This window comes from Miscanthus floridulus, chromosome 15, assembly GCF_019320115.1.
Source record: "Miscanthus floridulus cultivar M001 chromosome 15, ASM1932011v1, whole genome shotgun sequence".
NCBI classification, from domain to species: Eukaryota; Viridiplantae; Streptophyta; class Magnoliopsida; order Poales; family Poaceae; genus Miscanthus; species Miscanthus floridulus.
The window spans coordinates 16,457,374-16,480,536 of NC_089594.1; the positions used below are offsets into that span (position 1 = coordinate 16,457,374).

Genomic DNA, 23,163 nt, shown 5'->3' on the forward strand with positions numbered 1-23,163 from the left:
GGCTCCCCTTACGATAGTTTTGATGTGCTTTGCCTAAGGGGTTGGTACATATATAAAGGGAGAAAAACTCCCCACCTTTACATCAACTAGCAATATGGTATTAATTGATGTTGCACCATCCACCTCCACTAATAGGCCTAAATAATTATTTAAGCCCATTAGTAAATAAAGGCATGGGCTTTGAGAGTCGATGAAAAATTAGGCTCGGATTTTTCTAATTTCAAAATTTATTAATATCATGAAATAAAAATAATTCTAGAAAGTCTAGAATTACCATTTATATCATGAAAAATACTCCGAAGCTTAGAAAAATCCTAGAGATAAATTGAAAGACGAGAAACTCAGACAAAATATTTGGAGCTCAAGAAAAGATTGTTGGGAACGTGGAACATAAAGATTAAGGTCAAAGAGGTACGAATCAAATTCTAGAAAAAAGCTAGAAAATTTCTAAAGATAGATACTCGTCTCATAAACGTATTTAATATATATATATATATATATATATATATATATATATATATATATATATATATATATATATATATATATATATATATATCTTAAGGTAGAAACATGTTGGTTGCAATCATGCCGGTGGCACCTTGTGTTTCTATATATATATATATATATATATATATATATATATATATATATATATAGGCATGATTGCAACCAACATGTTTCTACCTTAAGATAAATTTTAATTTAATAAAAAAATATTATTTCCTATGTTCTCATGAGCATAAAAATACAAAATTAAATAATTTTAGCTCTATTTCATGAGAAGCAAATTTTATGCTGTTACATTTTGTATAGTATTACTAAATATACAATTTATATATGTAAAGTTCAAATATACAAGAAAGTATGCACATTCAAATATACTAAATATACAATTTATATATGTAAAGTTCAAAAATATTTATACAAAAAACAGATTTTACTATTATTTAGGGACTAAACAACAAGGTTGATCATCATTTATGGTTTAAATATTGTTTAAATGGCCCAAATGACCATTTAGGCGAACCGTGCCTAAAATTCGACCCCATGTATGAGCACAACTTGATGGAATAGTTTGTCAAATTTAGATTTTAAAACGACATAATTCAAAACCAGTACTTTAAATCCTTAGATATTTTGAGTAACTCCAAATTTTCACAATTTTATTTTGGATATCAAACTAGAAAAAAAAATGAAGGAACCTGATTTTCAAAACTCTGGATTCTAGTTTTAGGACATTAGAGGAACTGAAGTTAGAGATCCAATTTTGATTTTGTTGAAACAACCAAGCTTTGAGATTTGAAAAGCATTACCAGATTTCAGGGCAGTAAAGCACCGTGGTGAAACCAAATGCACACAAAGGATTATTATTCCAGACAAGCATTTCAGTAATAAACTATACACCACGTAATCTCACATAGAAGATCACAGTGAAGCACAAGGCAAGGTATGTTGATTTTTTTAGTAAGCTGTTCGTAATAATCTGATTAATCTAACGAACGAAAGGCCTCCACTTTGTTCTGGAGCACATGATCCTTTTGGTAAAAAGACCCACCATGGAAAGCCAGAAAGACACATGCATGCATTTTTCTTAAAGCAGCTAATAAAGTTATTAAGGGAAAAATACATAATTAAACATGAACGTGCTATCCATGAGAGATTGGTGAAATGCTTGCAGAGCAAGTTATGTAACATTAGCATGAGCCCCTAAACTCTTTCGGAATATATGCTAACTATAACCTATAACGTAGAGGAGCCATGTGCCGATGTGTATTTAGATCCTTTTTCATCATTATTATTATCTTTATGGTGTTCATCATCTCGATTATTTGCGTAGGCACTGATCATACCAGCTGCAAGTTACACATGGGACATGGCTCATGGCTGTAACCAGTGAGGTCGTTGATGATTCCCACGTAAAAACCTCCCATGAGCGACAGTTTAAAAGTCCAGCAGGGTACCTCTTGGATGGACCGACAAGAGCACACAGGACTCAGTAGCAATGGCAGCGCCTGTGGCAGCAGTAGTGCTCCTCCTCCTCCTCCTGCAACTGGCCTCCTTGTACCCCAGCGCGATCCTTGCCGATGCGGTGCTTGGTCGGAAGGCGGGTCTCCTCGTCATGGACGACGCCGACGAGCCGGCGGAGAGTATTAATGCCCCGGCGGCGGCTGGGCCGCCGGGGAGGTACGCCGTGATCTTCGATGCCGGCAGCACGGGGACCCGGATGCACGTCTTCAGGTTCGACAACAAGATGGACCTCGTCGGGATTGGCCACGCCATCGAGTTCTTCGCCAAGGTATAGCCTCATCAGCACAACGACGAACCCGTTTTCTTCCCTCTCTCGTTTTCTTTTGGCCCGTTGGCTGATAGTACAAGAAAACCAGCTGCCAGTGCTTGTGTAGTTGTGTACACTGCAACCAAAGAGTATATATGTTATTGTTACTGATTGGGCAATGAGCATGCTGCAGGGAAAAATTGGTTGGATGGTCCTCACAATGTACCGTGAGCACCTACCACGGATTCACGACACGTGTCTATGTAAAATCATCCAATACACGTATGTGTTAGATAATTTTGCATGCACACGTGTCATCGATTAGTGGTAGGTGCCAACGGATGTCCCATGAGGACTGTCTCTATCGAAGTTTTTCCCTATAGGAGTATAGGTAGTACAAGTACAATACATTTATGCGTGGATTTAGATAGATAATGTAACATCATGCATGTCCTCGACCTTGTTAATTTGTTGGTGCAGGTGAAGCCTGGGCTAAGCTCATATGCTGGGCAACCCCAAGAGGCCGCAAACTCCATACTACCTCTCGTCAAGAAGGCCAAGAGAGTTGTCCCTTCGCAGCTAATGGAGAAAACCCCTCTTAAGCTTGGAGTACGTGAAAACAAATTCCTACCTTTTTCTTAAGTGAAACACTGTCAATATAATTGAATCATTTATGAAATGCATATATCCTCCTCTGGACTCTAGTCACCAGTTGACAAGGTACAGTAATAAGATTATAGGTGATGTGGTCTACTTACAAACAAATGGATCATCACACTCCTTTTTTTTTAAAGAAAATTGCGCACTAGAATAAATTTGAATAGTGCAATTTGAATAGTGGAAAAACCGAAGAAAACTAATCAAAGCAAAATTGGTGTGAAGCTATATATCCACCAGAATTAGCAATATCAACAGGTTCTTTGTGTATCCCTAATGTTTTCTTTTATTGTACCAATCGAATCTTTAGGCAACTGCAGGGTTGAGACTTATCGGAGACGAACGAGCCGACAAGATTATTGAAGCGGTAATATATTGCATCTTAATTACCTATGGGTTTTGTATCAGCACTTGGCACACACCATCATAGCAGACATGAACATGATAATATATATTAACCGAAGGACTAATTAAAGATATTCCAAATTACATACAGGTTAGGGATCTTGTCCACACCAAGAGCCAATTCCAATACAACCCTGATTGGATCAATGTTATTGAAGGATATCAAGAAGGGTCTTATCTATGGGTATGACTTAGTTTTTGGCAGCCATGCATATATTGACACCCCCTCCACATCATGCACTCACGCACACTCTACACTATTTGTTGTATGTATATATGTCTATTGTTACAATTTGCTAGCGTATGGCATTTGATGGTGTAGGTTGCTCTAAATTATCTGTTGGATAAACTGGGAGGGGATTACTCCCAAACGGTTGGTGTAGTTGACATGGGAGGTGGATCCTTGCAAATGGCCTATGCCATTTCTGCAAATGATGCCGCAAAGGCTCCTAAAGTACCGGATGGAAATGATCGCTATGTTACAAAAGAGTATCTTAAAGGGAAAGACTATAACATCTATGCTCACAGGTCTGAATTCATCGCATTAGCTTGGATAAAAGGCTAGTTTGTCAATTTTATTAATTATATAAGGCGATATATACAAGGAGTGGTCACCGAGAACCTTTAAATTTTCTTGCAGCTACTTGCACTATGGTGCTTTTGCAGCTCGAGTAAAGATTCTAAATGCAAAGTGTGGACAATTTAGTTTCTGCATGCTGCGTGGATTCAAAGGTGTGTATGTTGACCTTGCTCATACAAGCATTTTATTTTTATTTCAAGAATTTTATAATTTTTAAATGTAATGTTCCCTATGTTTTAAAAAAGGTAACTACACATACAATGGGCAGCAATATGATGCAACCGCCTCACCTGAAGGAGCAATGTATGCAAAATGTAGGGAAGAGATAACTAAGGCACTAAACCTGAGTGCCCCATGTAACACAAAGAGTTGCACCTTCAATGGTGTGTGGAATGGGGGAGGTGGAGCTGGCCAGGACAACCTCTACCTTGCATCAAGCTTTCACTTTTTGGCTGCACAGGTATTAATTAAAACTAATAATTCCTCAAATTATGATCGATATGTAATTGGAAGGTGTGCAAGCCACAGTATGTATGTTAACATTTTCTTCTCCATATGAAAAGGTTGGGATCATAGACGGGAAATTCCCCAGTGCAAAGTCGACCCCTTCTGCGTTTAGAGTTGTTGCAAAGAAGGTTTGCCAAATGAGTGTTAAAGAAGCAAAAGCTGCATACCCCAGTGTTCAGGACATCCATGTGCCATACTTGTGCATGGATCTTACTTACCAGTACACATTGCTCGTAGACGGCTTCGGTTAGTAGAGAATTAGTTCTGAATATTATTTACTCCACATGCAAGAAACTTTTTTGTAGTAAAATAGGATGTTACACATCATGCATGTATATATGTAATTCATGTGATTGTTGTGTGCTTGTGTAGGCCTAAAGTCAATAAAAAAGGTCACATTGGTATCGAAGGTGAAGCATGGAGAGTACTACGTTGAAGCTGCGTGGCCTTTGGGTACTGCCATTGAGGCATTGTCACCCAAAAAGGGGCATGGATCTGCATGAGATAGGCTTTGGGCCTACAGGCAACAGCACAACCTGAGAGCATGTTAACAAGGGGTCAACAACTGAAGTAGTGTGTATTCAAGTATAAATTGCTTTTATATCTTTCAATATATATGTGTTCTCCAACGTATTACAATAATTTCATTGTGAGGGGCAGCCATGATTCATGCTGACATTAACTTAGTTCCATCCCAACTCAATCATGATCATCTAATTTATAACTTTCGGACAGTTTTAATTTACAGTTGCCTACTAAGTGTTTTTAGAAGTGAGGCATATAGAACTTGTGGACCCCTTGCTTAATTTGCGCGAGCCCTCCTTGCCACTACGTTACACCAGCTAGACAACCACTTGTGACCAAGTATCGGTGGCCATGGAGGGGCACGATTAGGGGAGGAAAGGAGCAAAAGAGAAAGGTTGAGGTACCGACCGATATGATACTATATTTGTAACAGAGGTAAATCACATAATGTAGTACCGCTGTAGTAGGACTCTAACGATTGATATTTAAGGCCTATGATCCAATCTATGTAAAGCATGAACCTTTTAAAATATGATTTTCCTAATCAATAAAGAAAGAAATATTTTTTTATCAATCTTAAGTATGCGTCAGCCACTGATCTGAACATTGATATGCACTTGAAGCATAGTGGACCTCTGAGAGGAGGGCTCGACACACTGCTGACCATCAATGAGATGGCTACAGAATCGGCACAAGGCTGTTTGACAAAGAGATTCACCAAAATATGCCCATGGAGTAGGTCATTGAGGTGCCGTAAGTGACCTCTAATGTTCAACGGATATGGCTTCGGGTCGCCACTTCTGCTAAGGGTGTTGTTCTAGTAGAGGATACATCTGATAAGTTATAATGAGGAAGTTGTTCCAGATGCACAAGTCACAATTGAGGACACTATCTTTGTCACTGCCCACAAAGACGACCCTATCCATTGTACAATTAAGGTCAAGGCAGAAGAGCCTTGGTTGACAGAGGATTCATTGACAGAGGCAACATGTTCTTTTACCACTACAACTAGGATGGATGATGTGAAGGCCCTATCTTTGTAAACACCGCACATGCACATCAGAACCAACAAATTGTCTCCTTCACCATTGACCAACATAGCAAGATACCATCACAATTCCTACGATAGATCGCCATTTAATCAATGTGCATGCCTTGCACTATATGCGGTGTGTTAAAAGATTTGGGCATTGTTGGGAATGATATGAAGCTCAACAATGATACAATGCAAGACTATACATACCGCTTAATGGATTTTTTGCCACCGTGTCGGACCTTCTCAATCCATCGATAGGTTTAAAATGTCATGCTTTTTGGCGACGCGTGGTGACAAAAATTTCTTTGGCTCTTGGTTAGATGTTGCCTCTGTTGTGATTGTTGCTCATGGTGCAAGCATGTTGTTGTTGGTTCAGTTATCCTACTTAGTTTTTGTAGCTGTTGTTTTTCTGTTGTAATATCCTGTTGTTTGTTCGGTCTTGTCAATTTAATTGGCAGCTCTCATGCCATGTTCATGCCTTGTTCGTTTCAAAATGTCATAGCAATAAAAAACTGGAATAAACCAGATTGGGAAGACCAACAACAGAAAATGATAATGTGTACAACACCAACCAAGCATACTTAGTATTTAGAGAGATATAAATCATTCGGTTGGAAGATTATTTCACACAAGCACAATGACACAAACTCAGCTCAGGTACAGCTGACACGACACAAAGACGCCAGATATAACCATCGACGACCGGAATCGTTCTTAGAGCAAAACCAACGCAGGCAGGACGATTGTTGGCCTCACCTTAAAAGATGTGCTCCACGTAGATCCGTATAAATTGAGACAGTAAATTCTACGACGCAGACCAACATATCCTATTTACTTTTTGATCGCACTGCTATCTCTCTCTCTCCTCAAATGTCGTTTTCAAGAAATTGCTTTTGCATCTTACCCACCAGTAAGGGTCATCCTCCTTTCTCGTTTCTAGCCAGGCTAATGCTTTTTTCTGACGAGACTTTGGGTTCTTCTGCTGAGAGACTGCGAAGCCTCCATCATCCCATTACCTCTCTCTTCCAGATGGCATCCGAGCCTATGTGTCATTGCAAGGCCGCTTGCTATACATGCTGGTGCGTTGGGGACGGCCTAATGGAGGCTTGTCGACTCCTGTGGGACAATCGACTTTTGCATGCATGCGGCTGTTGCGGTGACGTGGTGGGCGCCCACGGGTAGGACTACTCACAGATCTGATGGAAACCGAGATACAACGGTCGACGGTCGGAAAGCCGCACTACACGCGCCGACGCCCACCCAATAAAGAATTGGACCAAGTACAGAGGCGTGTATAGGCAGTGGCGGAGCCAGGATGAGCACCTCAGGGGGGGCTAATCAATAGAGATTTAGAACAAATGTCGAAGATTAACGATGAAATCACGTTTTTTCTACAGTAATATCAAGGCAAAATCACTCTCCCGGGGGGGCTGCAGCCCCCCCCCTGGATCCGCCAATGTGTATAGGGCCACGTTTAGTTGGGCGAATTCGGCGCCGCCAGATTCACTGTTGCGCACTGTAGCATTTGTTTGTATTTGATAATAGTTATCCAACCATTGACTAATTAGGCTCAAAACGTTCGTCTAGCAAAGTAGAATCAAACTGTCCAATTAGTTTTTGATTTCGTCTACATTTAGTACTTCATACATGTACCGCAAGTTTGATGTGACGGGAAATCTTCTTTTTACATAGTGCCAAATTCAGGAGTTTGGGGAACTAAACATGGCCTAGATATGCCCGGCCGAGAAGAACCTCTTGCGACGCGGGAGAGCAGGAGGTTGTGGCCGGATAAGGTCAGAGCATCCGTCGTCAGCTGACAAAGTTCTATTTTTTTTTCTTATACTAGCAAATATATCCGTGTGTTGCAACGGAATCCGATACGCCTTGGAATAGTACTTCATACTATTATTGAACGTGAGTTGTTCTAACTCGTATGAGCACATATCATGAGTTAGATCACATATGGAACACATAGGGCGTAAGACATGGTATGTTTATCATATCGAATTTGGATTAGGTTTATTGACTTGTATGTGGAGGATGAACTCGAGCCCCGAAGTGAGTTTCTAAAAGCAACGGTAAAAAGAAATTTCTCATCTTTAATACTATATATATATATATATTATAGATTGGATGATAAATTATTTAAGATTTCAGCCACGGATTATTTATTATAGAGAAAGATAAATAGTTTAAATATACATAATACTATATATTTGTTATTTATTATTTTTGTTTATAAAAAATGGAGACAAAAACACGTACACAACTGAACGTGGGTTTCCATCTGAGGGAGAAAGACAGAAAGAAACAAAAAAGGAACCAGAAAAGAACACTCGGACGGAATCATATTCCATGCCAAAAAAAGAAGAAGATGGTTCCATGATTGTCGAAGCCGAGACACTTTAGGATTTTTAGGTTGGACGAAAAATTATTAGTAGCAGAAATTTTATCTCTTTGGTATTATGTATAGATATAGATCACAACGACCGAGATCACTTGAATCACAAGTTGAAACAACTGTGTACACAGTCACACAAATACTTGGTTGCACACCAACAAGGGAATTTATTTTTTAAGATACATTCAAGAGGGAAATAAAGTAGCAGTACTAGATACAAACATACACGGACAACCAATCTTGATATTTTGAACAGTAAATAAGGCGATACGACAAGACAATCACGAATATTTGACTGCAATTTGGAATTGGTTGGAGTTGGACCTCGAGGACCTATCATTCGCTGCCTTTAGCTGCTCCAGTATTGCGTGGCATAGTGCACGGTTGTCCTTGTCACCATCGACCGTAACCTTTTTCAGGCTGGTCAAGTGTTCAATGCCAACGAGATGCTTCCCTCCGCCACGTGTCTGGACCTGGAGTCGAAGCCCAGTTCAAGCATCTCAAGCATTGCCATGGATCCTTCCTCGAATTGGATAACTTTGGGTAGATAACCTCCAAGTATCAGGTCTGTGAGCCCCGGAAATTTGTGGATGGCACATGCAACCAGCTCATCACGGTCCTTATAGCATTCCCAACCCACGCACAAAGTCTTGAGGTTGGGCAGCATACACAGCACGCCAAAGAGGTCATCGTCAATAAGGGTTGTACGCACCATAGTAAAACTAATAAGATGTGCGAGTGACCCGATCCACCTGGGCAACCCATTGACGATGATCCAAAGGGTTCGGAGGAGTCGTGGTGGTGTTGGCAGGTGATGGAGAAAGTTCAGTATCTTGCCATCGTCGTCACTACTTCCAGGCCGTCCTATTAAGAGCCACCGAAGGGAGTGCATCTTACTTATGGACAGAGCAAGCTCTTCGAGAACCTCCTCATCAATGGTCTTGTTGCTGTCGATGGTCAAGTCTAAGGGGCCGTTTGGTACAGCTCCCTGGGCAGCTCCCGGAGCCATTTTTGCGCTTCTTCAACCAAACGGGGGCAACACAAACGGCTTCGCGCTTGGAGTCACGGATATTCCGCTGAGAGAAGAGGAGAGAGAGGGTGGGAGCTAGAAAATCGTAGCTTCCACCGGCTCCGCTTGCTCCTGTGGGCCCAGCGCAGGGCGACGGGCGGATTTGCCCTCGCTGGGACGTTCGGGCGCCGCCAAGCGCGGAGACGCCGGGGCCGCTGGAGTCGCCGAGGGGCGAGCCCTCGGGGGGCAGGAGCCACGCCGCTGAGCGCAGGGACGCCGTGCGGGGCCGCCGTTGTGCGAGCGCTCGTTGGGGGCGCAGGGACGCCACGTGGAGCCGCTGGGCGCATGCCACTGAGGTCACCGATGCTGTCGGGCGTGCCGCGTGAGGATGCGGATGCAGGCGGCCGTCGGGCGTCGGTGGTTGAAGAGATGCGGATGGCTGGATGCAGATAAGGTCGTGGGGCTGCGGATGGTTGGATGTGTCGATGGTTTGATTGATGAGATAAGGTTGGGAAAAGAAAAGGAAAAAGAAAAAGGGTATTATGGACATTTCATCCTTTTGGACTACTAGAATAAGTTGTTTTGCCAAACGGTCATAGAAACTGCTCCAGCTCTCTGATTGAATCTGCTCTACAGGTGAAGCCATAACTGAAGCTGTTTTGACTGGAGCCGAAGCTCTACCAAACAGGCCCTAACTCTTGCAGTTGATCTAGTTCACCTACATCTTGGGCAACTTTAGAGTCATTCCCAAGACATATCCTACATAACACACGTAGGGCCTTCATTTTGTTTATTCCTCAGGGCATAGTCCACACAGTACCCCAAAAATCATCCTTGTTGGAGAACCGTATGTCCTTGAGTTTGTCTAGCTTTGTGATAGTTTCTAGCAGCTCAGTAAGGAGCGTGTGAGCTAGATCAAGCATTTGTAAATGTTGTAGATTGCCGATCTGCCTAGGCACCTTGCTTACATTTGTGCGTCTCAAGCTTAGGAACCTAAGTAGGTATAAATTGCAGGCATAGCTCACATGCTTGTTTGATACTCCCTCGCAGTCTTCTAGGTCAAGCGCCCTCAAGAGGATGAAGTTGCCTAGATTTTTTAGGAGCTTGTGTTGCCTATGGAGTTGTAACAAGCTCAGTAATCGAACATGCTGCATGTTCAAATTATCCTCGCCTCTGCGGCCTTTAACATTTCTCTTTGCTACAGAATCAACACTTTCTGTGTCAGCATGGATCGAGAGGAAACAGATCTTGTCATACAACATCCCCTTATACTGCCCTGCATGCAAATACTACCGAAAACTTACTTCTTTGCCGAGTGTCACTAACGGACACTCGGCAAACTCCTAATGGCCGGCACACTAACTAACAGATGTCTACGTGGCGGTTTTTTGCCGAGTGTCTCTGTTTTGCTGAGTGTTCTTTTTTCAGCACTCGACAAAGATATTGGTATACCGAGTGCCGTTATTTTGCCGAGTGTGGTTTCTGAAACACTTGGCAAACAACTTTTTTGCCGAGTGCCCGATGAAATGCACTCGGCAAATCTTTTGACACTCGGCAAATCTACTGTTTCCGGTAGTGAAACTAAGAAAATTAGCCTCCAAAGACTTGGACACCATGACCTCAAGAAGCATGTCATGCACCCTATATCTTTGCTCCCTCCACTCATGACCCTCCAAATGGCCTGCTTCTTCAATCATGTTCCTACTCAAGAGTTCGTCCAGGTAAGATTCTGCAACCTCCCACATAGTCAACCCCCGCTTCTGATGAACCAATCCTTCAGCCATCCATCTATTCAGTAGTCGATCCTTTCTGATCACATAGTCCTCTAGAAAAATGCTAAAGTACATCATGCAGCTCTTAAGATCATGAGGGAGGTGATTATAGCTGAGTGTGACTATATGCTTCATCCCCTCAAGGGTAGGGTGGATCTCCATATGAGAACCAAGTGATTTGCAGACTCTATCCCACTTATCTTTGCTTCCAGGTGATTTGTACCCTACCAAGACACTAGTAATGCTGGCAATGGCCAATGGCAACCCACCACATTTTTTCAAGATGTCGCCCATGACATCTTCAAACTCCTTGGGGTACGTGGCATCCATGGAGCCAAACACTCCACTAACGGAGGCTTGTGGACTCCTGTGGGACAATCGACTTTTGCATGCATGAGGCTGTTGCGGTGACGTGGTGGGCGCCCACGGGTAGGACTACTCACATATCTGATGGAAACCGAGATACAACGGTCGACGGTCGGAAAGCCGCACTACACGCGCCGAAGCCCACCCAATAAAGAATTGGACCAGGTACAGAGGCGTGTATATATATGCCCGGCCGAGAAGAACCTCTTGCGACGCGGGAGAGCAGGAAGGGTGGCCGGATAAGGTCAGAGCATCCGTCGTTAGCTGACAAAGTTCTATTTTTTTCTTATACTAGCAAACATACTCATACGTTCAACGGAACCATGAATCTGATACACCTTGGAATAGTACTTCATATATTGGACACGAGTTGTTCTAACTCGTATGAGCACAGATCATGAGTCGTTAGATCACATATGGAACACATAGGGCGCGCGTAAGACATGGTATGTTTATCGTATCGAATTTGGATTAGGTTTATTGACATGTATGTGGAGGATGAACTCGAGCCCGAAGTGAGTTTCTAAAAGCAACATAAAAAGAAATTTCTCATCTTTAATACTATATATATATATTATAGATTGGATGATAAATTATTTAAGATTTCAGTCACGGATTATTTATTATAGAGAAGGATAAATAGTTTAAATATACATAATACTATATATTTGTTATTTATTATTTTTGTTTATAAAAAATGGAGACAAAAACACGTACACAACTGAACGTGGGTTTCCATCTGAGGGAGAAAGACAGAAAGAAACAAAAAAGGAACCCGAAAAGGACACTCGGACGGAATCATATTCCATGCCAAAAAAAGAAAAAGAAAAATAGATGGTTCCATGATTGTCGAAGCCGAGACACTTTAGGATTTTTAGGTTGGACGAAAAATTATTAGTGGCAGAAATTTTATCTCTTTGGTATTAGATATAGATATAGATATAAATCACAACGACCGAGATCACTTGAATCACAAATTGAAACAACTGTGTACACAGTCACACAAATACTTGGTTGCACACCAACAAGGGAATTTATTTTTTAAGATACATTCAAGAGGGAAATAAAGTAGCAGTACTAGATACAAACATACACGGACAACCAATCTTGATATTTTGAACAGTAAATAAGGCGATACGACAAGACAATCACGAATATTTGACTGCAATTTGGAATTGGTTGGAGTTGGACCTCGAGGACCTATCATTCGCTGCCTTTAGCTGCTCCAGTATTGCGTGGCATAGTGCACGGTTGTCCTTGTCACCATCGACCGTGACCTTTTTCAGGCTGGTCAAGTGTTCAATGCCAACGATGCTTCCCTCCGCCACGTGTCTGGACCTGGAGTCGAAGCCCAGTTCAAGCATCTCAAGCATTGCCATGGATCCTTCCTCGAATTGGATAACTTTGGGTAGATGACCTCCAAGTATGAGCACCGGAAATTTGTGGATGGCGCATGCAACCAGCTCGTCACGGTCCTTATAGCATTCCCAACCCACGCACAAAGTCTTGAGGTTGGGCAGCATACACAGCACGCCAAAGAGGTCATCGTCAATAAGGGTTGTACGCACCATAGTAAAACTAACAAGATGTGCGAGTGACCCGATCCACCTGGGCAACCCATTGAAGGTGATCCAAAGGGTTCGGAGGAGTCGTGGTGGTGTTGGCAGGTGATGGAGAAAGTTCAGTATCTTGCCATCGTCGTCACTACTTCCAGGTTGTCCTATTAAGAGCCACCGATGGGGGTGCATCTTACTTATGGACAGGGCAAGCTCTTCGAGAACCTCCTCATCAATGGTCTTGTTGCTGTCGATGGTCAAGCCTAAGGGGGCGTTTGGTACAGCTCCCTGGGCAGCTCCCGGAGCCATTTTTGTGCTTCTTCAACCAAACGGGGGCAACACAAACGGCTTCGCGCTCGGAGTCGTGGATATTCCGCTGAGAGAAGAGGAGAGAGAGCGTGGGAGCTAGAAAATCATAGCTTCCACAGGCTCCGCTTGCTCCCGTGGGCCCAGCGTAGGGCGACGGGCGGATTTGCCCTCGCTAGGATGTTCGGGCACCGCCAAGCGCGGAAACGCCGGGGCCACTGGAGTCGCCGAGGGGCGATCCCTCGGGGGCGGGACGCCGTGCGGGGCCACCGTTGTGCGAGCGCTCGTTGGGGGCACAGGGACGCCGCGTGGAGCCGCCAGGCGCATTCCAACGAGGTCACCGATGCCGTCGGACGTGAGGATGCGGATGCAGGCGACCGTCGGGCATCGGTGGTTGAAGAGATGCGGATGGCTGGATGCAGATAGGTCGTGGGCTACGGATGGTTGGATGCGTCGGTGGTTTGACCGATGAGATAAGGTTGGGAAAAGAAAAGAAAAGAAAAGAAAAGGAAAAAGGAAAAAAAGAAAAGAGAAAAAAGAAAAAGGGTTTACAGACATTTCATCCTTTTGGACTATTAGAAGAAGTTTTTTTGCCAAACGGTCATAAAAACTGCTCCAGCTCTCTGATTGAATCTGCTCCACAGGTGAAGTCATAACTGAAGCTGTTTTGACTGGAGCCGGAGCTCTACCAAACAGGCCCTAACTCTTGTAGTTGATCTAGTTCATCTACATCTTGGGCAACTTTAGAGTCATTCCCAAGACATACCCTACATAACACATGTAGGGCCTTCATTTTGTTTATTCCTCGGGGCATAGTCCACACAGTACCCCAAAAATCATCCTTGTTGGAGAACCGTATGTCCTTGAGTTTCTCTAGCTTTGTGATAGTTTCTAGCAGCTCAGTAAGGAGCCTGTGAGCTAGATCAAGCGTCTGTAAATGTTGTAGATTGCCGATCTGCCTAGGCACCTTGCTTACATTTGTGCGTCTCAAGCTTAGGAACCTAAGTAGGTATAAATTGCAGGCATAGCTCACATGCTTGTTTGATACTCCCTTGCAGTCTTCTAGGTCAAGCACCCTCAAGAGGACGAAGTTGCCTAGATTTTTTAGGAGCTTGTGTTGCCTATGGAGTTGTAACAAGCTCAGTGATCGAACATGCTGCATGTTCAAATTATCCTCGCCTCTGCGGCCTTTAACATTTCTCTTTGCTACAGAATCAACACTTTCTGTGTCAGCATGGATTGAGAGGAAACGGATCTTGTCATACAACATCCCCTTATACCGCCCTCCATGCAAACTAAGAAAATTAGCCTCCAAAGACTTGGACACCATGACCTCAAGAAGCATGTCATGCACCCTATATCTTTGCTCCCTCCACTCATGACCCTCCAAATGGCCTGCTTCTTCAATCATGTTCCTACTCAAGAGTTCGCTCAGGTAAGATTCTGCAACCTCCCACATAGTCAACCCCCGCTTCTGATGAACCAATCCTTCAGCCATCCATCTATTCAGTAGTCGATCCTTTCTGATCACATAGTCCTCTGGAAAAATGTTGAAGTACATCATGCAGCTCTTAAGATCATGAGGGAGGTGATTATAGCTGAGTGTGACTATATACTTCATCCCCTCAAGGGTAGGGTGGATCTCCATATGAGAACCAAGTGATTTGCAGACTCTATCCCACTTATCTTTGCTTCCAGGTGATTTGTACCCTATCAAGACACTAGTAATGCTGACAATGGCCAATGGCAGCCCACCACATTTTTTCAAGATGTCGCCCATGACATCTTCAAACTCCTTAGGGTACGTGGCATCCATGGAGCCAAACACTCCACTGATGAACAACTTTTTGGAATCTTCAAGCTTAAGGGGTTCCATTTTATGAATGCAATGGCCACTAGCAGTACCAGGACTGCATGCATTGGCCACTGTTTCTATCCAAGTGGTCACGATGATTCTACTACCCTTGTTGTTCTCTGGCACCTTGGATTGGATTGCTTCCCATGCTCGTGCGGTCCAAACATCATCAATGACTATGAGGTACCTGGTTTAAACATGCATAGTATAGTTAGTTTAGTCCTATATCCATAAGGCAATTAATGACCCTGCATGTGCAAAATGTATGGGAACGTTTAGTGGAGTCTCTTTATTTTTCCAGAAAAAGGTTATCATAATAGCAGAGGTGGGTAATTTCGAATTAAATTTAAGGTGCAACTTTCGGCTATTTTCACAATGTCAGATGTGGTAATTAGAAAATTAGAATAGATCTAATAGTGACAATTATTAGAGGCGCTATACTTCCAATTAGGGTTGATGTGGACTTTTAAGAGGAAGACTAATAGTAAGATGCTGTAAATATGGTATCATTAGAATTACCATGGGAAGTCTATTTTTGTAATGTGCGTATTAATTGGAAGCTCCTTTAATTTGAAGCCCCGTGTTTAATCCATGTTAGAAAAAAATAATCATTATAGATTCTTATAAGTATTCAGAACATAATACCATTTGTCGGTGCAGAAAGTGACCAACACGTAAATATTTATAGTTTTGACGTACGTTGTGATCGGATGTGGCCTAGCACTCAATGACACATGGTTTATACTGGTTCAAGCAACGTGCCCTACGTCCAGTTTGAGTCGGTCGGTGACTTTATTCCTGAGCCCAGGTGCTCAAAGTTTGCAGTGGGGTTACAAACGAGAAGGAGAAAGATGGGGGTACAAGAGGTCTGGTTAGACTCTGGTCAGATGGGCCGAGAGTGACGGAAGCTCCGCTATGTGCTAAGTGTTTGAACGTGTGCTTGTGGTTGGAACCTGGTGGTTCTGTTGTTGTGTACTAGTGAACTTGATCGATCCTTTGTTGGAAGAGAGCGCATCCCCTTTTATAGATGAAGGGGATGGCCTTACAAGTGAGAGGGCGAGAGAGTACATATGCTGCTAAGTCTTGCTGCCCACGCCGGCGGGTACAAGATGATGGTAGGCGTCCACAATACTGTTTAATGTCAGATGCACGTGGGAGGTTGCGTTGTCTTCTTCCGGCATAGCAGATGTCGATGCCTGCTATATTGTTGATGCCCAGAGGCATGTGAGGGGTTTTTACCGCGTTTGTCTAGTAAGGTAAATGCCAGCGCCCACAACACTGTTGATGCCTAGAGGCATATAGGGGGAGCCTTACCGTGTTTGCCTGGTAAGGTAAATACCGACGCCCATAACACTGTTGATGCCCAGAGGCATGTGGGGGGAGCCTTACCGTGTTTGTCTGGTATGGGAGTTGATGGCGCCCACAACACTGTTACAGAAAATGTCGACGCCTACAACACTGTTTGGATTATGTCGTGCCAGGAGGGTAGCAGGGTATTGTCTAGCAGGTGCACAGGGTACGGTCCCTGGTATTGTGGTTTGACTTATGCGCCCTGCCCTACTTTCTCCGTCCGTTTCCTAGTCCTTACCGAGCGGACGTCCCTGGTCGGTCGGTTGGTCCCAGTCGGCTCTGATTGGCTAGTTGGAGAAGAGCAGTGAGCAGGGGTTCGGCGTTTTCCCGATCGGAGAAGCGGGTTGGAGTCGGAAGTGGTGTTTTGGCTAGGCCTTCCGGTCGGAGAGGCCGTCTGGAGGCGGGCTGGAGACCGAAGCGAGCGCTCCGGTCGGAGAGGCGGGCCGGAGTCGTAAGCAGGCGCCATTCCTCCTCAGTTAGGCCTTGCGGTCGGAGATTGGATCACCCTTCTAGCCTGTCGTTTAGATTCTTGGGCCGGCCCAAGAGTTGCGCGTTGGTTCACAACGTTGTCTGCTGGGCCGAGCCTTTGCTGGAAGCCGGTCCATGAGGGACCCCGGGTTTATGAACCCGACACCATTTAACTCATAATCGCCATTTACTACAATAACCATTAGATCTAACATATTTCTAATTTTTCTACTGTTAGATACAAAAATGAACTCAAAGTTCCCAGACACATGCTTGTGCAAATAATCAACGTTTCATTATTAAAAAAATGGACCTAGTTACTCGATCCAATATTTGCTTTTAATAAATTACCTACCTATGCATTTATGCATAAAAGCTAGCTTAAAGAACACATACCTACTTCAAACATACATACTCCCTCCATCCCAAATTGTAAGTCATTCTAAGAATCTTAGAGAGTCAAAACATCTCAAGTTTGACCAAGTTTATATAATAAGATAATAACATTTATGATACCAACTAAGTACCAATAGATTCTTTGTTAATTATATTTTTATAGTATACCTATTTGATGTCATAAATCTTTGTAATTTTTTTTTATAATTTTGGTCAAACTTGAGAAGCTTTGACTCTCCAAGATTCTTGGAATGACTTATAATTTGGGATGGAGGGAGTATATACCATTATAATAACAAAATTAATCAATAATGCTGATACCATGGACCATTAATTCCATATGCTCTTCACTTATTAAAATATTAATTTAGGTCCCATTTTTTCAATTATAAGTGGAAGTGGTGGGTAAAACCTGAAAAGAGATACATATTTAACCATCGTGACCATAGATAGAGTAAAATGCATCATCGGTGGTCCTCGATGTTGGATCAAGGTTTAACTTAAATAGTTCTCCATACTTTGAATAAAAAAAATTCGTTTGAAGATATACTATTATTAAAACATTAGTTTTTTTGTTTAAATAATAAAACTGTGTTGTCCACAGCTTTTTCTTAAGCCTGACATCCACCCAAAAGCTCCAGAAACTAAGCGTCGTCCTTACTGATAGAAATCGTGGGAGGCGACTTCTATTCTTAAAGTCTCCCAATTTTCTAATAGCTCCAGGTATCAATCAGGAATTCAGGATGCTGTTGAAAGTGACTAGAGAATTTGTAACTAGAAGAAAAAGAATTAAGCTCTGTATATAGTCTATATACCTCTTGTCCGCGAGAAGCTCCTCGAGTTTTTTTGGCTAGCCCGTTGTCATCCATGTCGTGGATTGCACCCAGGGCAGCCTCTTCGCCCCTGTCGTCAGCTGTTTCGGGCTTGACGACCTGCCGAAGAAAGTTGGTGAGCAACAGCTTGAGGTCCCTGGTCGGCTGGAAGGCCTGAGACACCGACACCATCGCCTGCCACGGGAACTCGGCTTCCAGCAGCCGGCACACCTCTGCGGCCAGCGTCGTCTTGCCAAGGCCGCCGAACCCGACGATGGAAAAAACAGCCTTTGCGTTCACCCTCGTCGCCAACCGGCGCCTTGAGCCGTGCAGCCAGTTTATGAGCCTGCTCCGCGATGCCGACCAGGAGGCGGTCGGCGGCGTCGTTAGATGGAGCGGACACTGACACTGGCATGGGGGCAGCAGGCAGCAAAGGAGGGGAGCAGCGGCGCAGAGCGTCTCGGTTGACGCCGAACCGCGCCTGGCGCTCTCTGATTGCTACGGCGCGGGCACGGAGGGCGCCGATCTGGCCGGCGAGGCGGCGGCGAGACAGGAGCGTCCCGAGCAGGCGTCCCAGCCAGGCGCGCACGCCGTCGTTGGGCCGCCGGGACTCGATGCGGAGTGTGTAGAGGTCGATGCAGTCCTCCGCGTCGTAGGCAACCTCGCGCAGCTGCCTCATGCACACCTGGAGGAAGCGGTCCACGGCCCCATCCTCTGCCTCGGACTGCATGATGAGGAGGGCGTTGATGGCCTCCAGTTCGTCCCGCAGCTCAAGAACTTGGCCGCCGACGCCACGGAGCTGCTGGTACTTCTTGCTCAGCAGGCGCCCGGCGTTGCTTAGCAAGGTTTGCGCCGCGCCCTCCATAGCTCTCTCTCACTGTCTCTTTCTCCGTGTCCGTGTAATGTAACAAAAAGAGCCACAAGCAGTGTGCTGTGCCGCACAACCGAACGAGAAGGGGGAGAAATTTATGCTGCTGGCCTGGACACTGGAGCTGAGCTGCTGAGGAGTGGAGGTCTCAGTCTAACGGCCTTTCGCGATGAGACTGGGGTGCGTGGACTCGCAACTCAACACCGCGTGGGCGTGGCTGCCCCGATCAAAATACGTGTTCGTCCCACCGGCCTGTCCTGTCCTGGCGTCCAGTCATATGAGCCCCGTGGCGACTAGGGCAGGTGCCTCGAGCTATCTGCCAAACGCCATGAGCGGCGCCGCGTTGAGACTTGAGACTGTCACGTGAAACGAATATCCAGAGCATCTACGCGCGCGTTGAGGTGGTCGGAGGCGAGGCCGCAATTATTTTTAGGCTAAACATTCAATAGGCTAGTCCTAAATTGAAACTATGATTAGTTTCCATAGCATTTAGAGCATGTTTGATCCACACGGTGAGTTACTAGTTGGACTAAAATTAGCCAAAATGATCTATAGTTGACTAGCTAATAACTAGTTAAAGACTCTAAAAAATTAGTTCATCCATTGGTCCTCCTATTTGGATGGACTAGAGCTAATTTTTAGCTAGCTAGTAATTAGCCCTTTGATCCAAACAGCCCTTAACAGGTTCTCATGTCAGCAAAAAGTTTAATATGATTAGTGATTTAACGAAGAAAAAGAAAAAAAAAGAGAAAATTGTTTCTCCCTTGAGAAACAATTTGGGCTTGCTATCTAAGGGCCTGTTTAGTTCCTAAAACTTTTTGTGTAGTATCCATCACATCGAATCTTGCGGCACATGCATGGAGTACTAAATGTAGACGAAAAAAACTTATTGCACAGTTGGGTGAGAAATCGCGAGACGAAGCTTTCGAACCTAATTAGTCCATAATTAGACACTAATTGCCAAATACAAACAAAAGTGCTACGGTAGCCAAAACCCAAAAAATTTTGCATCTAAACACGCCCTAACTACTGAGGGCTTGTTTAGTTCCCAAAATTTTTTGCGCAGTACCCATCACATCGAATCTTGCGGCACATGTATAGAGTACTAAATGTAGACGAAAAAAAACTAATTGCACAGTTGGATGAGAAATCGCAAGACGAAACTTTCAAACCTAATTAGTCCATAATTAGACACTAATTACCAAATACAAACGAAAGTGCTATAGTAGCCAAAACCCAAAAAATTTTACATCTAAACACGCCCTAAAGAAACCAGGAGTCGTTTCTTCCTCGAGCTTGGCTTCTTCACTATGGCATACGCCGCCGCCCACGCTCGATCGGCCCTTCACCACCAGGCACCAACCCTACTTGGCTACCTATGTCCGTCCGTGGCCGCCTCTGCTCTAGCCTTTTTTTTTTTTTGCAGTTTTCTCTTTAAGTGGGAGCCAGTCAATGATGTGTAGTCTACTTGGGTTCATAGGCACTCCGAGATATTTCAAAAAGAAGATGCCAACTTGACAGTTAACTAGATTAACATATTGATGATCCCAGTTGTTATAATCATTAATCACAACCACCTTGCTTTTGCTAAAATTGATTTTCAAGCCAGACATGATTTCATAAAGATATAAGAGCAATTCATGGAAATGGGAGATGGTGGCTACATATATGGTAACATGCCTTTCTGGTATCTTGTGTCATGGAGTTTATTTGTTGGCTTCATCATTTCAGTGAAATCCAAAAGGCCAATTGTTTGATATGTTCTCAAATACATTAACTCTCTTGTCTGAAATTTTGCTACCGGACATGCAAAGTGACCCCTCTTTGCTAGCGGACACGCAAAATTTGGCGATTTGCTGGTGGACACTCTGGTTCCTTACAAATTTGCTGGTGGACACCGGACCGAATAAAATATTCATTTCTGGGCTTTCGAGGAGAGAGAAGCACAGGAAATGTCCTTTCTGCCCCTGGCTGTTTCTTCTACCTTGGTCTCCTTCCTCTGGCCACGGCGGCACGGGGCCCACGCACGGTAAAACTGTGATCCCTGAGCTTGACTTCAGCTGATGTGGCATTTGACGGCTACGTGACGCGATAGGATTGGCTCATATAGGTGATGTGGCCTCACCTTTGACTGGTTGACCGGTGGTCAACATAGGATCTGAACTGCCCATCTCAGATCGGACGGTCATGGTTCGCTGCTTTCGTGTCCAGGAAGACAGAAGCAACGGCGATGGCTCGGCTTGGAGCTCCGGCGAGGACAGGGGAAGGTGCTGCGGCTTTGAATCGAGGCCTTTGAGGGGTTGGGCGGACGTGCCATGCCACTGCAGTTCCAATGGAGGAAACGGGGTGGCGAAAGGAGGTGTGCACGGGGAGATCGATGATCTCGAGCTGTGGTCGGCCATGGCGGCGGCGATTCGAGGCACTGGAGCAAGAGAGGAGGCTCGAGGAGGGGAGGCGTGGTGGCGGCGTGCGATCACGGTGCCGGTGCTTCCCTTAAATAGGGCGGAGAGGGGAAGGATGGCCGGATCGCGGAACTTAAAAGCCGGTCGTCAATGGCGGCCGCGGTGGCAAGTGTGGTTGCTGCGGTGCGGGAGGGAGCTCGGGAGGGCGAGGCAGACGCGGCGAGCAGAGAGGAGTCCGAGGGCGCTCTTTATAGGGGCGGAGGAGAGGAGGAGAGAGTCGGGTCGCGAGCTTCACGTGCAGGCCGTCAATGGCGCCGCAACTCTGACACGGCGCGTGCGGGATGAACAGATTGAGTGAGGGCGGGTGCGGCTGGCGGGTGTAGGCTCGGTCCACACGGGTGTGGTGGACGCGGGGAGGAAGCCTGGGTGGCCGCGCCGCCCCAGCAGCGCCCCTAGCTGCAGCAGCCACGGTGGCCATGCCGGTGGTGGCCCTGCTTGGCCATGGTGCTGCTTGGAGGGGGAGGGAGGAGGGAGGAGGGAGGAGGGAGGACACGGTGCGGCTCGGAGGAGGGGCACAGCCGCCGTCGACGGTGGCGCTGCGGGGCCGAGGTGCTGCTCGGAGAGGGAGAAGGGAGGACGCGGTGCTGCTCGGAGCAGATGGGGAAGAAGAAAGGGCAGGGGCAAATTTGACATTGTACCGCCCTTCTCTCTCCACAGCAGCTAGAAATTAATATTTTATTAGATGGGGTATCCACCAGCAAATTTGTAAGGAACCAGAGTGTCCACCAGCAAATCACCAAATTTTACATGTCCGCTAGCAAAGAGGGGTCACTTTGCATGTCCGGTAGCAAAATTTCCCAAAAATCCTTACCTTTTATTTATCTATGACGACCATCCTTATGGGCATCAATCATGACCCATTGAAGAAAGGCAATATATCAGGTGCAAACTAAGCAACTTGTGAAAACTTAGAAACTACCGACCAATGGATGGGGTGAGAGGCGACACGATTTTTGCGCTTAAGCTCCCCACCTACCGGCTTTTTTTTCAAAAAAAATCCCCTGCCTCCTCCTGTGCAAATTCACGATCAAGGCCTGCGCCGCACCCAGGTGATTCGCATCTGGTCGCGTCAGCCCTACGCCGCCAGAGACCTGCGCTGCCCCTAGGTCCGGGAGTTAAAATACGCCGCCAGAGACCTGCTACCGGCGACGGCGAGTTAAAATAGTCCGCGCGTGTTCCACGCAGGGGGTGGGCAATTGGGGCTGCGTTTAGTAAAAAAAAAATGCTACAGTACCCATCACATCGAATCTTACGATATGTGCATGGAGCATTAAATGTAGATGAAAAAAAAACTAATTACACAGTTTGGTTGAAAATCACGAGACGAGCGTTTTGAGTCTAATTAGTCCATAATTGAATATTAATTACCAAATAAAAACGAAAGTGCCACAGTAACAAAATTCTCAAATTTCATGAACTATCACCTTATGATACTGTGAGCTTGATCCTGCACTGACGACGGCCAGGCCTCTTGGCAGGCAGCCAGGCAGCACTTTGTCCTGGATGCCAGCCGGATCCCTGTAGGCTGTAGGAGTAGCTATCAGCCTGTCAGTC

At 44.9% G+C, this 23,163-nt stretch overlaps 4 protein-coding genes across 4 annotated transcripts; 1 reads left to right on the top strand and 3 right to left on the bottom strand.

Moving 5' to 3' along the window:
* Nucleotides 1-2,005: 2,005 nt before the first annotated feature.
* On the top strand, nt 2,006-4,956 carry LOC136509209 (probable apyrase 3). The gene is made up of 9 exons (XM_066504032.1): nt 2,006-2,299; nt 2,759-2,887; nt 3,246-3,302; nt 3,432-3,524; nt 3,663-3,868; nt 3,981-4,072; nt 4,166-4,380; nt 4,484-4,673; nt 4,800-4,956. The coding sequence occupies exons 1-9, from the start codon at nt 2,006-2,008 to the stop codon at nt 4,928-4,930; spliced, it is 1,407 nt and encodes a 468-aa protein (XP_066360129.1). The 3' UTR covers nt 4,931-4,956.
* A 7,728-nt stretch (nt 4,957-12,684) lies between these two features.
* On the bottom strand, nt 12,685-13,401 carry LOC136507088 (uncharacterized). The gene has a single exon (XM_066501926.1). The coding sequence runs from the start codon at nt 13,399-13,401 to the stop codon at nt 12,685-12,687; it is 717 nt and encodes a 238-aa protein (XP_066358023.1).
* A 174-nt stretch (nt 13,402-13,575) lies between these two features.
* On the bottom strand, nt 13,576-18,415 carry LOC136509148 (disease resistance protein Pik-2-like). The gene is made up of 2 exons (XM_066503972.1): nt 18,283-18,415; nt 13,576-15,440 (listed from the first exon to the last, which is right to left on the bottom strand). Exon 2 carries the CDS (start codon nt 15,272-15,274, stop codon nt 14,084-14,086), a length of 1,191 nt encoding a protein of 396 aa, XP_066360069.1. The 5' UTR covers nt 15,275-15,440; nt 18,283-18,415; the 3' UTR covers nt 13,576-14,083.
* On the bottom strand, nt 18,178-19,144 carry LOC136507089 (disease resistance protein PIK6-NP-like). The gene is made up of 3 exons (XM_066501927.1): nt 18,593-19,144; nt 18,283-18,528; nt 18,178-18,213 (listed from the first exon to the last, which is right to left on the bottom strand). The coding sequence occupies exons 1-3, from the start codon at nt 19,142-19,144 to the stop codon at nt 18,178-18,180; spliced, it is 834 nt and encodes a 277-aa protein (XP_066358024.1).
* Between the last annotated feature and the right edge of the window lie 4,019 nt (nt 19,145-23,163).

Bases quoted from the DNA above. Each gene is read 5' to 3' on its own strand.
- LOC136509209 (XM_066504032.1), top strand. From the start codon at position 2,006: ATGGCAGCGCCTGTGGCAGCAGTAGTGCTCCTCCTCCTCCTCCTGCAA. The intron at 3,525-3,662 runs GTATGACTTAGT...TTGATGGTGTAG, and splicing joins AAGAAGGGTCTTATCTATGG to GTTGCTCTAAATTATCTGTT. The intron at 4,073-4,165 runs GTGTGTATGTTG...GTTTTAAAAAAG, and splicing joins CATGCTGCGTGGATTCAAAG to GTAACTACACATACAATGGG.
- LOC136507088 (XM_066501926.1), bottom strand. From the start codon at position 13,401: ATGGCTCCGGGAGCTGCCCAGGGAGCTGTACCAAACGCCCCCTTAGGC.
- LOC136509148 (XM_066503972.1), bottom strand. From the start codon at position 15,274: ATGGAACCCCTTAAGCTTGAAGATTCCAAAAAGTTGTTCATCAGTGGA.
- LOC136507089 (XM_066501927.1), bottom strand. From the start codon at position 19,144: ATGGAGGGCGCGGCGCAAACCTTGCTAAGCAACGCCGGGCGCCTGCTG. The intron at 18,529-18,592 runs GTTGGCGACGAG...GGCCTTGGCAAG, and splicing joins CTGCACGGCTCAAGGCGCCG to ACGACGCTGGCCGCAGAGGT. The intron at 18,214-18,282 runs GTATATAGACTA...CACTTTCAACAG, and splicing joins GAGCTTCTCGCGGACAAGAG to CATCCTGAATTCCTGATTGA.